The sequence below is a fragment of the Pongo abelii genome, chromosome 11, assembly GCF_028885655.2.
Source record: "Pongo abelii isolate AG06213 chromosome 11, NHGRI_mPonAbe1-v2.0_pri, whole genome shotgun sequence".
In the NCBI taxonomy this organism is placed as follows: domain Eukaryota; kingdom Metazoa; phylum Chordata; class Mammalia; order Primates; family Hominidae; genus Pongo; species Pongo abelii.
In genome coordinates, this window is record NC_071996.2 from 106,520,709 (window position 1) to 106,535,347 (window position 14,639).

The following is a 14,639-nucleotide window of genomic DNA, read 5'->3' on the forward strand; positions in this document are numbered from 1 at the left end:
ATTTCAGTAGCCATGTCAAAACTTCTGAGCCATGCGAAATAGAAAGAGGGGTCCTAGGGTATTTTATGTCCAGGGCAACAAACGCCAAATGCTGATGTAGATAGCACTTAGTCGGTTTTGCCAGGAGCTGTGCTAAGTGATTTTCATAAAATATGTAATTTAACCTACAGGCAACTCCATGTGGTATTATTTTCACTGTTTTACGTAGAAGGAAATGGAAGCTTAGAAAACTCAAGCAATTTACCGAAAGTCAGAGTTAACAGAGCAAGGAAACCTGAACAGTGTGCAGCCTCCGCTCACCAGAAAGTGTCAAAGAACCACATTTACTAGTACTTCAGACAGAAATTCTGCGAAACAAGGCGTATCTACTCTTGTTTTACTCCCAGACACTTCCCTGTCCCGCTTAGATCAGTGGTGGTTTTCACTCAAATTTAAGTGTGTAACAGTGTTCCCGGGGGGGCTCTGTTCAAACAGATTGTTGTACGCGCCCCCTATCCCTGCCCACCCCGAGTGTTTGATTCAGTAGGTCTAGTTTGGGATCGAGAATCTTTTTATTTTGTTTTCCTTTTGTTTTGTTTTGTTTTTGAGACAGGGTCTCGCCCTGTCGCCCAGGCTGGAGTGCAGTCGTGCGATCTCGGCTCACTGTAGCCTCTGCCTCCCCAGCTAAAGCGATCCTCCAGCCTCAGCCTCCGGAGCAGCTGGGGCCACAGGCACGCGCCACCACTGCCGGCTACTTTAATTTTTTTTTTTTTTTTTTTTGTAGAGACGGCGGTCTCACTATGTTGCCCACGCTGGTCTCAAACTCCTGGGCTCAAGTGATCCTCCCGCTTCAGCCTCCCAATGTGCTGGGATTACAGGTGGAGCCACCGCGCCCGGCATCGATAATCTGAATCTCTAAAGAGCTCCCGGGCGACGTTGATGCAGCTGGTACCGGGACCACTCTTCGAAAATCATTGGTTTAGAGGTTTTAATTCTGAATCCATTGCGAAAAGTGTTGGGCGGACAGAGCACTGCTAACTCCTAACTTTTCTCAGAAACCTGGGCTCTGCTTTCGCCAGCAACCCGGTCCCAAGTCGCGGGCATATTCTGTCTGAAATCGTGTGCACCGCAATCCCCGCCTTGGGGTGGAGGCTGGCGCTAGGCGGCCTCAGCCTCGGCCTGCTGCGCTCAGGAACCCGGGCCCCGGCTCCTCGGCGATCCATTGCTCTTTCCGCTGGCGCCGGCCGCAGGCCTCGGTCACGCCCCCAGCGGCCCGTTGGTTCGCAGGTCCAGGGAGGTGCCCCCGCCCACACGCTATGCCCTAAATTGGGCCAGGCTGAGGCGCTGCTGCTCGAGCGGCCGATCCGAGACGTGGCTGCCTGGGCGGAAGAACCATGTTGGACTTCGCGATCTTCGCCGTTACCTTCTTGCTGGCGTTGGTGGGAGCGGTGCTCTACCTCTACCCGGTGAGCGCCGTCTTGGCTCTCTGGGGCCCCGGGAGCCGCCCCAGTCTCTCTGTCGTCGGCATCCAGGCCAACCCGCCCGCTGCGGGCCGCAGGGGGCGGGCCGGAGGGGAGGGTTCGGGTTCCCTGCAGGGCTTCAGCGCGGGGACCGCACCCGGAGTCACGTGACGCCCCTCCGGGCAAGCTTTGAGAGCGACGTGGGCTGCGCCGCTACCCTTCAGGCGCTGGGCCAGGCGGGCGTAGAGCTGCTGAGGAAAAGCCCGCGCCCCCGCAGGCCGTCCTCACCTTGCCAGGCACCCCGCGCTACTCTCCAAGGCGGCTCTCAAGTACTTTGGGCAGGTTTTTGGTCATAACTCCGCCAAACCCAAATTTCATTTCCCAGTGTGTCAGAGAGACTCCTGGGCGCGCCACTACTTTCTCCTTTCTTGAGGATTCTCCCAGCACTTGCGTATTCCTCCTTCCCATCTGTCTATCGATCTATCCTGACTGGAATCCAAAGTGCTCGAGGTCCAGGTCTTGCTCCTCTTAAGGGCTCCGGGGCAAATGCTTCTTTGGGGAGAGCGCCGCGCTGCCGGTTCGGGTGCGAGGTTGCCTCGGCCGCTGCCGCCTCACCGAGCCTCCGATCCTCCTCTCTCCACTTGCCTCCGTCAGCCAGAGAGGGAGGGTCTGAAAACAAAAGCGTTGATGGCTGAGGACCGTCTTTAAAACCTGTTCTACACACTTTGGGAGGCTGAGGCGGGCGGATCACGAGGTCAGGATATCGAGACCATCCTGGCCAACATGGTGACACACCGTCTCTACTAAAAATACAAACATTAGCTGTCTGTGGTGGCGGGCGCCTGTAATTCCAGCTACTCAGGAGGCTGAGGCAGGAGAATCGCTTGAACCCGGGACGTGGAGCTTGCAGTGAGCCAAGATCGCACCACTGCACTGCAGCCTGGCGACAGAGCGAGACCCTATCTCAAAACAAACAAACAAACAAAAAAACCTGTTCTACAAAGCAAGGTGGTGGTTTTACAGTGAAAGTTGAAAAGTAGCTGAACTGCTGGAATTAACCATACACATTCTTAAATGTTCTTTTCCGAGCAGGTAAATGGATTAGACTGGAATCTTGCAACTACACAATCAGGGACTTCCTGAAATCTTATTTTCTGAGAAACTAAACAATTTTAGTGGTTCTTGAATTTTTGGTGATTTTAAAATGATACTCTTCTTTGATCAGCTCATAGAAGCACACTGTTTATTCTTGGCACTAGATATGTGCCAGATACAGTTCCATGTGCTGGGAATCCATCCGCGAAACAAACCGGACAGAAAATTCCTGACTCTTGGAATTTATTTCCTAGAGAAGGGGAAGAGACAATAGAAACAAATAACATAGGATTGTGGGTAGAAATAAAGTTGGGGATAGGTAGATTGTTATTTTAAAGTAGGATGGCCAGGAGCTAAAGAGACATTTGAGCAGAAACTCGAAGAAGGTGAAAGTGCAAGCCATTCTGAGAAAGAGCATTCCGGATCGAGGGAGCAGCAAATGCAAACCCTCAGAGGGAGACACGCCTGGTGTGTTCATGGAAAGCAAGGGGACCAGTTGTGGTTAGAGTGTAGTAAATGAGGAAGATACCAGAGGAGAGAAAGTCAGAAAGATGGGAGTGAAGGACAAATTTTAAATGACTTGTAAGGCTTTTTTTTTATGGACTTTTGCTGTGTGCCACTGGAGGATTTCAGCAGATGAATGCCATTTGAAATTGGATAGAATTAAAATTTAATTTTATTAGATAAATTTTAAAAGAATCATTCTGGTTGCTAAGTCATGAATAGACATAGGTTTCCAGGTAAGGATGGAAGCAAGCCAAGTAATTAGGAGGATATTATCATTTCGGCTTGGATCATGGTAGTCGTGGCAGAGATAATGAGACCTAGTCAATTGTGAAGATAGTGCCAATGGGATTTCCCAGTGGACTGGATGTGAAAGGTGAAAGAGAGGCATCAAGGAAAACACCAGTTATTTTTAGCCTGGTATCTGGAAGGATAGATTAATTCCAGGGAAGATCAGGGATTTTGGTGGTGGTGGTGGTTCTTTAGTTTTGTTTTGGTGGGAGGTATGGGGATTTATAGAGATTAGGAGTTGGTTTTGGGTAGGCTAGGTTTGAGATGCCTGTTAGACATTCAAGTGGAGATGTTGAGGAGTAACTGAATATGTCTTGAGTTTATGGGAAAACTCCAGGCTGAAGATACACATTTGGGAGCTATCAATGTATAGATGGTATTTAAAGCGAGGAGAACTGGTTGCTATCTCCCATACAATTTAGATACAGGAGACGAGAGGTCCCAGGGACCATTCCCTGGATTCTCCAGTGTTAATGGTTGAGGAGAGAAAGAAGAGCCAGCAAAGGAGACTGAGAAGGAGCAGCCACGTAAATAGAAGGAAGCCAGATGTTTTAAGCAGAAGAGGATAATCAGCTAAGTCAAATGCTGCAGATATTTTAAGTAAGTTAAGGCCTAAGAATTTAATAACATTGGTAATCATTTTTTGTTTGTTTTGTTTCGTTTAAGAGACAGAGTCTCACACTTGCCCAGGCTACAGTGCAGTGGTACCATCATAGCTCATTGTAACCTCAAACTCCTGGCCCCAGGCGATCCTCCCACCTTAGCCTCTCAAGTTGCTGGGACTACATGCGCATGCCACCACACCTGGCTAATTTTTAAATTTTTTATTTTTTATTTTTTGACACAAAGTCTCACTCTGTCGCCCAGGCTGGAGTGCAGTGGCATGATCTCTGCTCACTGCAGCCTCTGCCTCCCAGGTTCAAGCGTTTCTCCTGCCTCAGCCTCCCAGGTAGCTGGGACTACAGGCACACATCACCACACCCAGCTAATTTTTTTATTTTTAGTAGAGACAAGATTTCACCATGTTGGCCAGGCTGGTCTCGAACTCCTGACCTCAAGTGATCTGCCCACCTTGGCCTCCTAAAGCAGATTACAGGCATGAGCCACTGTGTCCAACCTAATTTTTAAATTTTCTATAGAAATGGGGTCCCACTTTGTTGCCCAGGCTGGTCTCAAACTTCTGGGCTGAAGTGATCCTCCTGCCTCAGCCTTCCAAAGATCTGGGATTACAGGCATGAGCCGCTGCAACATTTGTAATCTTAGGAAGAGTGGTTTCAGTGTAATTGGGGTGATAAACCTAAATGGTGTGGATTCAGAGATATCAAGTATAGATAGCTCTTTAGAGTTTTGCAGTAAAGGGGGCTGATAACTAGAGAGGGAAGTGAGGTGAAGAGACTCTTAAGGTAGGAGAAATTACATTATGCTGATCAGGGCTGTCAAGTCATAAAGGAGAAACTGATGATGTAAGAAGCTTATGACCAGCACGGTGACTCAAGCCTATAATCCCAGCACTTCGGGAGGCTGAGGTGGGAGGATTGCTTGAACTCAGGAGTTTGAGACTAGACTGAGCATTATAGTAAGACCTTGTCTCATAAATAAATAAATAAGGCATGGTGGTGAGCGTCTGTGGTCCCTGGTCCCAGCTACTTGGGAGGCTGAAGCAGGAGGATCGCTTGAGCCTGGGAGATCGAGGCTGCAGTGAGCCAAGACGGCGCCATTGCACTCCAGACTGGCTGACAGAGTAAGACCATGTCTCAAAAAAAAAAAAGCTTAGGTTCCATGGTCTGTTACTATAACCACTCCTTTGCATATACCTTCAATTCCTTTGCCCTGTATCCATTTGTCATAATCATCTAGCAAACCCTAATTGTGATTAAATCAAATGCTCTGTCAATTCCGCCCCTGAACCCACACAGCTGGAAAACAAACAAACAAACAAAAACACAGGCAGAAAAGAACACAGCCATACTGACTAGTCTCATTTTAATTCATAAACCTTAAGTGGGATGTCTGGAAATCACCTGGTGCATTCACTCTCCAAATCTTCTAGATAACTTTTCATTCCTTTCCTGTCTTCAAATCTTCTGTCTTCACCAATAACTGATAATCTCTTTTTTGTTTTTTTGAGATGGAGTCTTACTCTGTCACCCAGGCTGGGGCTGGAGTACAATGGTGTGGTCTCGGCTCACTGCAACCTCCACCTTCCGGGTTCAAGCGATTCTCCCACCTCATCCTCCCAAGTAGCTGGGAGTACAGGCGCGTGCCACCACACTTAGCTAATTTTTGTATTTTTAGTGGAGACGGGGTTTCACTATGTTGGCCAGGCTGGTCTTGAACTCCTGACCTCGTGATCCACTCTTGCCTCTCTTTCTTTTTTTTTTAGATGGAGTCTCACTCTGTCTCCCAGGCTGGAGTGCAGTGACGTGATTTCTGCTCACTGCAACCTCTGCCTCCCGGGTTCAAATCCCGCCTCAGCCTCTTGAGTAGCTGGGATTACAGCGCCCACTACCACGCCCTGTTAATTTTTGTATTTTTAATGGAGACGGGGTTTCAACATGTGTGCCAGGATGATTTTGAACTCCTGACCTCAAGAGATCCGCCCACCTTGGCCTCCCAAAGTACTGGGATTACAGGCATGAGCCACTGCGCCTGGCCTCTTTTTTTTTTTGAGACAGGGTCTCACTCTGTCACCCAGGCTGCAGTGCAATGGTGTGACCTTGGCTTACTGCAGCCTCAACCTCCCAGGCTCAAGTGATCCTCCTGCCTCAGCCTCCTGAGTAGCTAGGAGTACAGCGCTGGCCACTGCACCCGGCAAATTTTTTGTACTTTTTAAAGAGACGGGGTTTCCCCATGTTGCACAAGCTGGTCTCAAACTCCTGGACTCAAATGATCATCCTGCCTTGGCCTCCCAAAGTACTGGGATTATCGATGCAAGCCACCACACCTGGCCTATTTTATTGAAAAAATAAAACCAATCTGGAGATAATTTCCACACCACCCTGCCTATCTGCCTAAATTTGTGCCCTTATATTCCACGTTCCCTCCTATTACTATGAACTGGCTATGCTCCCAATTAAATGCCCCCCCCAATCTCTTCACTCCTGTACTAGATCTCCTACCTTCCCACCCACTCAAGAAAATGGCTCCGGCACAGCAGTTTTTCCTTTTTTTTTTTTTTTTTTTTTTTTGAGACAGTCTCACTCTGTCACCCAGGCTGAAGTGCAGTGGTGCAATCACAGCTCACTGCAACCTCCGCCTCCCAGGTTCAAGTGATTCTCATGCCTCAGCCTCCTGAGTAGCTGGGACTACAGGAGTGTGCCACCATGCCCAGCTAATTTTTGTATTTTTAGTACAGACGGGGTCGCCATGTTTGTCAGGCTGGTCTTGAACTCCTGACCTCAAGTGATCATCCACCTCAGCCTCCGAAAGTGCTGGGATTACAGGCAGGAGCCACTGTGCCCGGCCCAGCACAGCAGTTTTCTTCTGTTTCTTGCATCATCATAATGAAAGTATTAGAATGGACCTTGATTTTTTTTTTTTAAAGCCAAACCAGCTGGGACCATATATAAACTCAGAACAAAGAAAAATCTACTGGATACGCGTTAGTTGATGTAGAGTGTATATTAAATTTTTCAAACACCTTAGTTTAACTGACACAGAGGAGGAATAATATCCTGAATGAAATAATTCTTTTTTTTTTTTTGAGACGGAGTCTTGCTCTGTCGCCCAGGCTGGAGTGCAGTGGCGCGATCTCAGCTCACTGCAACTCCGCCTCCCAGGTTCACACCGTTCTCCTGCCTCAGCCTCCCAAGTAGCTGGGACTACAGGTGCCCGCCACCACGCCCTGCTAATTTTTTGTATTTTTAGTAGAGACGGGGTTTCACCGTGTTAGCCAGGATGGTCTCTATCTCCTGACCTCGTGATCCGCCTGCCTCGGCCTCCCAAAGTGCTGGGATTACAGGCGTGAGCCACCACGCCCGGCTTTTTTTTTTTTTTTTTTTTTGAGATGGAGTCTTGCTCTGTTGCCCAGGCTGTGGTGCAGTAGCACGATCTCGGCTCACTGCAACCTCTGCCTCCCGGGTTCAAACAATTCTTCTGCCTCAGCCTTCCGAGTAGCTGGGACTACAGGTGTGTGCCACCACACCCGGCTAATTTTTTATATTTTTAGTAGAGAAGGGGTTTCACCGTGTTAGCCAGGATGGTCTTGATATCCTAACCTCGTGATCTGCCCTCCTCAGCCTCCCAAAGTGCTGGGATTACAGGCCTGAGCCACGGCGCTCAGCTGAAATCATTCTTTAAAAAAAAAAAATTTTTTTTTCATTTTAAGTTCAGGGGTACAAGTGCAGATTTGTTACATAGGTAAACTTGTATCAAGGGGGTTTGTTGTACAGATTATTTCATCACCCAGGTAATTATTAAGCCTAGTACCCATTAGTTGTTTTTCCTGATCATCTCACCCTCTGAAAGGCTCCAGCATGTATTGTTCCCCTCTATGTGTCCATGTGTTCTCATCATTTAGCTCCCACTTATAAGTGAGAACATGTAGTATTTGATTTTCTGTACCTGTGTTAGTTTGCTAAAGAAAATGGCCTCCAGCTCCATCTGTATCCCTGCAAAGGACATGGAAAACATTCTTTTCCATGCAAAGAACCCCTTTTTTTTTGTATTTTAATATGGAAATAATTTCTTAGATTCAGCTTAATTGGAAAGCTATTATTTAAGGTCCTGCAGATGTCTTGGTGAAACACATCTGACTTAAGGGATATATGATAATTCATTATTATAAACTTTTTTTTTGTAAGGCTTCCAGACAAGCTGCAGGAATTCCAGGGATTACTCCAACTGAAGAAAAGTGAGTAATTATTTCCTTGGAATTAAGTAGAGTTAATTCTTCATTATTGATATCAAGACTAAACCATATTTTTAGCCAATCATGGTAGCTCTTGCCAACTACTGAGGAGGTTGAGGTGGAAGATCGCTTGAGGCCAGGAGTTTAATGCTGCAGTGAGCTATGATTGTGCTACTGCACTCCAGCCTAGGCGACAGAGCCAGACCCTGTTTCTAAAAAAAATAAATAAAAAGAAAACTAAGGTTATTTTGTGGTAGGACTAGGCAGACAGATGGAATAGAGTAGGTAGTTCAGAAGACAAACCAAAATGATAAACCATATTTTTAGATCACTCATCTTATTCAATTCCTTTGATTCCCCTAAATTTACCTTGGCATGTAACCTAAACTTTGTTAACAGAAAGGAGGGTTGTGTAAATCAAAAAATTTCATTGCTTTCATTTCCCCTTGCCAGAGAAAGCTGAAAAGAGGATTAAGATAGAAGGAAAGAAGGAAAAGATTGCCATAGCTGATCTGATGATTTTCACCAGCAGATGATGTCCATTGTCATCTCAGAATTAGGTGCTGGGAAGGTGGGATAGCTTTCCAGTATCTAAGTCGGATGTTCCTATGGAGCTTTATTATTTGGTTTGAAGTGTTAAGAATTCTTAAAATATCAGACAAATCCATATCTAAATATAACTATAGAAATATAGCAAGAAGGCAAATATAATTGAGTTTTGGATTTTGCAGTAATTTGAATTTCATGAACCTTTGTTCTCACTTATTGACACAGTTAATTCAGAGTCAACTGTTGTTTTTCTGATTTTTCCAAGTTAAATTGATTATTTTGTCAAATGTTGCTCTTTTGCCAGAGATGGTAATCTTCCAGATATTGTGAATAGTGGAAGTTTGCATGAGTTCCTGGTTAATTTGCATGAGAGATATGGGCCTGTGGTCTCCTTCTGGTTTGGCAGGCGCCTCGTGGTTAGTTTGGGCACTGTTGATGTACTGAAGCAGCATATCAATCCCAATAAGACATGTAAGTTTAATTTCCTTTCTAATTACCTGATCCTTACCTTTTAAGAATGAATGTTTAGGCCGGGCACGGTAGCTCACACCTGTAATCCCAACAGTTTGGGAGACTGAGGCAGGTGGATCACTTGAGGCCAGGAGTTCAAGACCAGCCTGGCCAACATGGTGAAACCCCTTCTCTACTAAAAATACAAACACTAGTCGGGTGTGGTGGCACACGCCTGTAGTCCCAGCTACTTGGGAGGCTGAGGCATGAGAATCTCTTGAACCCCGGGGGCGGAGGCTGCAGTGAGCCAAGATTATGCCACTGTACTCCAACCTGGGCGACAGGGCGAGACTCTGTCTCAAAAAAATTAAAAAAGAATGAATGTTTATAAATAAAAACTGTATATCTATATTGTTCTTGGATAGGAATAGCCAACATTTATTGAATGCTTTGTACTATGTGCTAGGCACTGTGCTGAAGTCTTATTACCTAATTTAAGATAGTATTTTAAATAATTGTGTTTTTCCTTAATTTGTAAGCATATATGATAAAATCTCAGTGTAAATTCCAACAGGATTTTTTTGGGACCCTGAAAAAATAGTTCCAAGGTATATCTGGAAGAGTAAATGTACATGAGCAGCCAGGAAACAATCCTAAAAAGAGTATTAATGGGCTGGGCATGGTGGCTCACACCTGTAATCTCAGCACTTTGGGAGGCCGAGGCAGGTGGATCATGAGGTCAGGAGATCGAGACCATCCTAGCCAACATAGTGAAACCCCGTCTTTACTAAAAATACAAAAATTAGCCGAGTGTGGTGACGTGTGCCTGTAGTCCCAGCTACTCGGGAGGCTGAGGCAAGAGAATTGCTTGAACCCAGGAGGTGGAGGTTGCAGTGAGCCAAGATCACGCCACTGCACTCCAGCCTGGGCAACAGAGTGAGACTCTGTCTCCAAACAAAAAGAATATTAATGAGGGAAATACTTGTACCATCAGTTAGTATAGAGTATTATAAAGCTAGATTAATTTAAAGAATCTTGTACTGGCTAGGCATAGTGGCTCACACCTGTAATCCCAACACTTTAGGAGGCCAAGGTGGGAGGATCACTTGAGCCCAGGAGTTCAAGACCAGTCTGGCCAACATAGTGAGACCCCATCGCTACAAAGAATACAAAAATTAGCCAGATGTGATAAGTGTGCCTGTAGACCTAGCTACTTGGGAGGCTGAGGTGGGAGGATTGCTTGAGTTCGGGAGGTTGAGGCTTCAGTGAGCCAAGGTTGCGCCACTCTACTCCAGCCAGGCAGCCAGGGGACACGGCAAGAATCTGTCTCTTAAAAAAAAAGAATCTCCTGGCCGGGCGTGATGGCTCCTGCCTGGTGTCCCAGCACTTTGGGTGGCCAAGGCAGGCAGATCACCCGAGGTCAGGATTTTGAGACCAGCCTGGCCAACATGGTGAAACCCTGTCTCTACTAAAAATACAAAAATTAGCCAGGCCTGGTAATGTGCACCTGTAATCCCAGCTACTTGGGAGACTGAGGCAGGATAATCTCTTGAACCCGGGAGGCAGAGGTTGCAGTGAGCTGAGATCACACCACTGCACTCCAGCTTGGGTGACAGAGAGACTCCATCTCAAAAAAAAAAAGACTCTCATACTGTGGTCAAGCTAGGCAAACAGATGTAAAAGAGTAGAGAGTTCAGAACACAAACCAAATATATATGATAAAGATAGCATTTTATGACAAAAGGGAAAAGTAATAAATGGTTTGGGGAATATTGGTTAGCTATTTGTAAAAAATAAATCTCAATCCCTGCCTTATTCTATTCCCCCAGCCCCACCCCACCAGCTTTTGCCCAGGCTAGAGTGCAGTGGTGCTATCATAGCTCACCATATAACCTACAACTCCTGGGCTCAAGCAATCCTCCCACCTCAGCCTCCTGAGTAGGTGAGACTATAGGCATGCATCACCATGCCTGGCTAATTTATTTACTTTTTAGTGGAGATGAGGTCTCGCTACATTGCCCAGGCTGGCCTCCAACTCCTAGACTCAAGCGATTCTCCCACCTCTGCCCCCCAAAATGCTGGGATTATAGGTGTGAGCCACTTCACCTGGCCTCTGCCTTATTTCTTAAATCAAAATAAATTCTAGATGATTAAAATATCAGGTCATAAAGGTAATACAAGAAAACATGGTTAAATATTAAAGTGTTTCTCTTTGGTTGGAGAGAATGTAGATAAACCTCTTCTTACAATGGTACAAGATCTAGGAGCTGTAAAACACAAGTTAGATAAATCTGTCTACATAAAAATGAAAAATTTTAGTACAATAACAAACACCTTGAATGGATGCGGTAGCACATAGCTGTAGTCCCAGCTACTCAGGAAGCTGAGGTGGGAAGAGTGCTTGAACCCAAGAGTTGAAGACCAGTCTGGGAGACACATTGAGACTGTCTCTAACTTGAAAACAAAGTCAAAATCACCTTGAGAAAGGAAGAAAGAGAGATGGTAAAATGTTGGCCACACATTGCTACACCTGATGTGTAGTAATTGATTACCATATTTTTGTTAAATAAAAAGGCACCATGACAAAGTTTAAAAGAGAAATGGAAAAGTAATTTACCACTAATATGTTAAATATATATAGTCCTTAAAAACTAATAAGAAAAAATAGGCCAGGCATGGTGGCTTACGCCTGTAATCCCAACACTTTGGGAGGCTGAGGTGGGTGGATCACCTGAGGTCAGGAGTTCGAGACCAGCCTGGCCAACATGGTGAAACCCCGTCTTTACTAAAAATACAAAAATTAGCTGAGCATGGTGGCAGATACCTGTAATCCCAGCTACTCGAGAGGCTGAGGCAGGAAAACCGCTTGAACCTGTAAGGTGGAGGTTGCAGTAAGCCGAGATCGTGCCATTGCACTCCAACCTGGATGACAGATCGAGACTCCATCTCAAAAAAGAAAAAAGAAAATGGCCTTTTAGAAAAATGGGCAAAAACAAGGTCATTAAGAAAGGAGTAAACAAATTTAAAGATTTCAGCCTCACTTTCAGCTGGGTACAAATAAAAATGAGAAATTTTACTTATCTCCCTAGAAGAGATGAAGAATACTGGCAGAATGCCATTGTTGATGAGGGAATGGGGAATCATGTGGTGTACATGTACTATACAAGCTCTCTGGAGAAAAAGTTGACAGTAACCATTGACCTAACTAACAATAATATCTTAAGGAGTTGATCCATAAATTTATAATCACAGATATGAGAAAATATTTATATTAGCATTGTTTATAAAAAAAATTTGAAGCAACCTAAATATCAATGGCTGAATAAATGAATACTTTCAAGCCTGAATATAATGATGTAGATTGATTTTATCAGATGCTTATATAGCAATTATGATATCTCAGCACTATTCCAAGCCCTTTACAAATATTAACTCATTTAATTCTCAGAACAACTTCATGAAGAAGGTATTATGGTTATCCCTTTTTTGCAGAAGAGAAACCTGAGGTACAGAGAGGTTAAGTTACTTGCCTAAGGTCACAGCTAATTAGTGATGGAGCTAGGACTCGAAGTCAGGCAGTCTGGTTCAAGATTGTGCTTTTGTAGAACAAGGATCTCTGAGGCAGAAAAAAAAAAGATTGTGCTTTTAATTACTAGGCTTTATACAACATGAAAAGATGGCTCTGTCAGGGAATATAATGAGGAAAACCAGAATGGTCTCTGCTCCTATGGAGTTTCTAGGCTAATGTTGGAGAGTGAGGGAAGTATAGAAACATTCAAATTATCATACTAATGAACTGAGAGAAGTGCTCTGAAAGAGGAGAATGTAGTTCTTTGTGAAATCTGACAGATTTTTCTGTCTCTCTCTCTGTTAAGAAATGATAACAGCTAGGCCGGGCGCGGTGGCTCACGCCTGTAATCCCAGCGCTTTGGGAGGCCAAGGCGGGCGGATCACAAGGTCAGGAGATCGAGACCCTCCTGGCTAACACGGTGAAACCCCGTCTCTACTAAAAATACAAAAAATTAGCCAGGCGTGCTGGCAGGCGCCTGTAGTCCCAGCTACTCGGGAAGCTGAGGCAGGAGAACGGCGTGAACCCGGGAGGCAGAGCTTGCAGTGAGCCAAGATTGCGCCACTGCACTCCAGCCTGGGATACAGAGCAAGACTCCATCTCAAAAAAAAAAAAAAAAAAGAAATGATAACAGCTGTGAAAAATGTCTAAAATGTTAACAGTATCTCGGATGCATTTTGCTGTCTTTTCTGTATTGTTTGAATTGTTTTTACAATGACAGTGTATCTTTGCATGTGTGTGAAAACAATAGTCATTAAACAAACAAGAATTGGAGAAAATAAATTTTTGAATTCAGCTAAATAATTTTACTGTAATACTTGATAACCACAAATCACAAACTTATCCATTTTGCTTTAAAATCAGAGGAATGTGTTTTTTTTTAAAAAATTTGAAGACATTATAGTTATGTAGGTAGAAAATTTATGTCAGTATTAATGACTTAACAGTGGAATTCCCAGTCAGGATATTGTGTTCTTGCCAATTTTGACTGACTCTTAAATTGTTCATATTTTAAAAACAGTTTGCCAGGCACGGCAGCTCATGCCTGTAATCTCAGCACTTTGGGAGGCTGAGGCAGGTGGATCACTTGGGATCAGGAGTTCGAGACCAGCCTGGCCAACATGTTGAAACCCCGTCTCTACTAAAAGTACAAAATTAGCCAGGAGCGTTGGCACACGCCTGTAATCCTAGCTACTTGGGAGGCTGAGGCAGGAGAATTGCTTGAACCTGGGAGGCAGAGGTTGCAGTGAGCCGAGATCATGATATTACGCTCCAGCCTAGGCGAGAAGAGTGAAACTCTGTCTCAAAAGAAAAAAAAAATATATATATATATATATATATACACACATAGATGTATATATATAAATGTGTATATATATAAAATAAAAAATAAAAACAGTTAAGGGAATTATGAAAAACAGTTGCCATGCTTTCAGCTAAAATTCTTTACCTCCCTGATCTCTTGTTCTCTTACAGGATATCTTTTTGAGTGATTATTTTGATACAGAAATATTTAATTTGTCTGTTTCAGCGGACCCTTTTGAAACCATGCTGAAGTCATTATTAAGGTATCAATCTGGTGGTGGCAGTGTGAGTGAAAACCACATGAGGAAAAAATTGTATGAAAATGGTGTGACTAATTCTCTGAAGAGTAACTTTGCCCTCCTCCTAAAGGTAAGGTGATAAGTAGTTTGGTCTAGTGTTCTACACCATACATAACAGTATTTTTTTTTTGAGTATTGGTGTGTACTGTCTTTGTTACTCTTTTCTTTCCTGTCCCTCTAAGCTAATTTTATTCTGAAATTAAAAACAACAACAACAAAACACACACACACAAAAGAAAAGAAAACAAAAATCTTAACATCCAGACTCACTGTATAAGTTGGAATGATGA

The 14,639-nt window shown here is 44.4% G+C and overlaps 1 protein-coding gene across 9 annotated transcripts in view; it reads left to right on the plus strand.

Annotated features, from left to right (window-relative positions):
* Nucleotides 1–541: 541 nt before the first annotated feature.
* The window catches only part of LOC100447885 (cytochrome P450 20A1), a 57,266-nt gene continuing 43,168 nt past the window's right edge, over nt 542–14,639 (plus strand). For 4 of the 9 annotated variants that reach the window (XM_009238009.4, XM_002812766.5, XM_009238011.4 and 1 more), the window contains exons 1-4: nt 542–1,445; nt 8,132–8,181; nt 9,032–9,198; nt 14,277–14,419. In XM_009238009.4, the coding sequence (XP_009236284.1) occupies nt 1,374–1,445; nt 8,132–8,181; nt 9,032–9,198; nt 14,277–14,419 (432 nt within the window). In that variant the 5' untranslated portion in view covers nt 542–1,373. The remainder of the gene's footprint in view (nt 1,446–8,131; nt 8,182–9,031; nt 9,199–14,276; nt 14,420–14,639) is intronic. The other 5 variants (XM_063712979.1, XM_063712978.1, XM_063712977.1 and 2 more) reach the window with 5 other exon arrangements.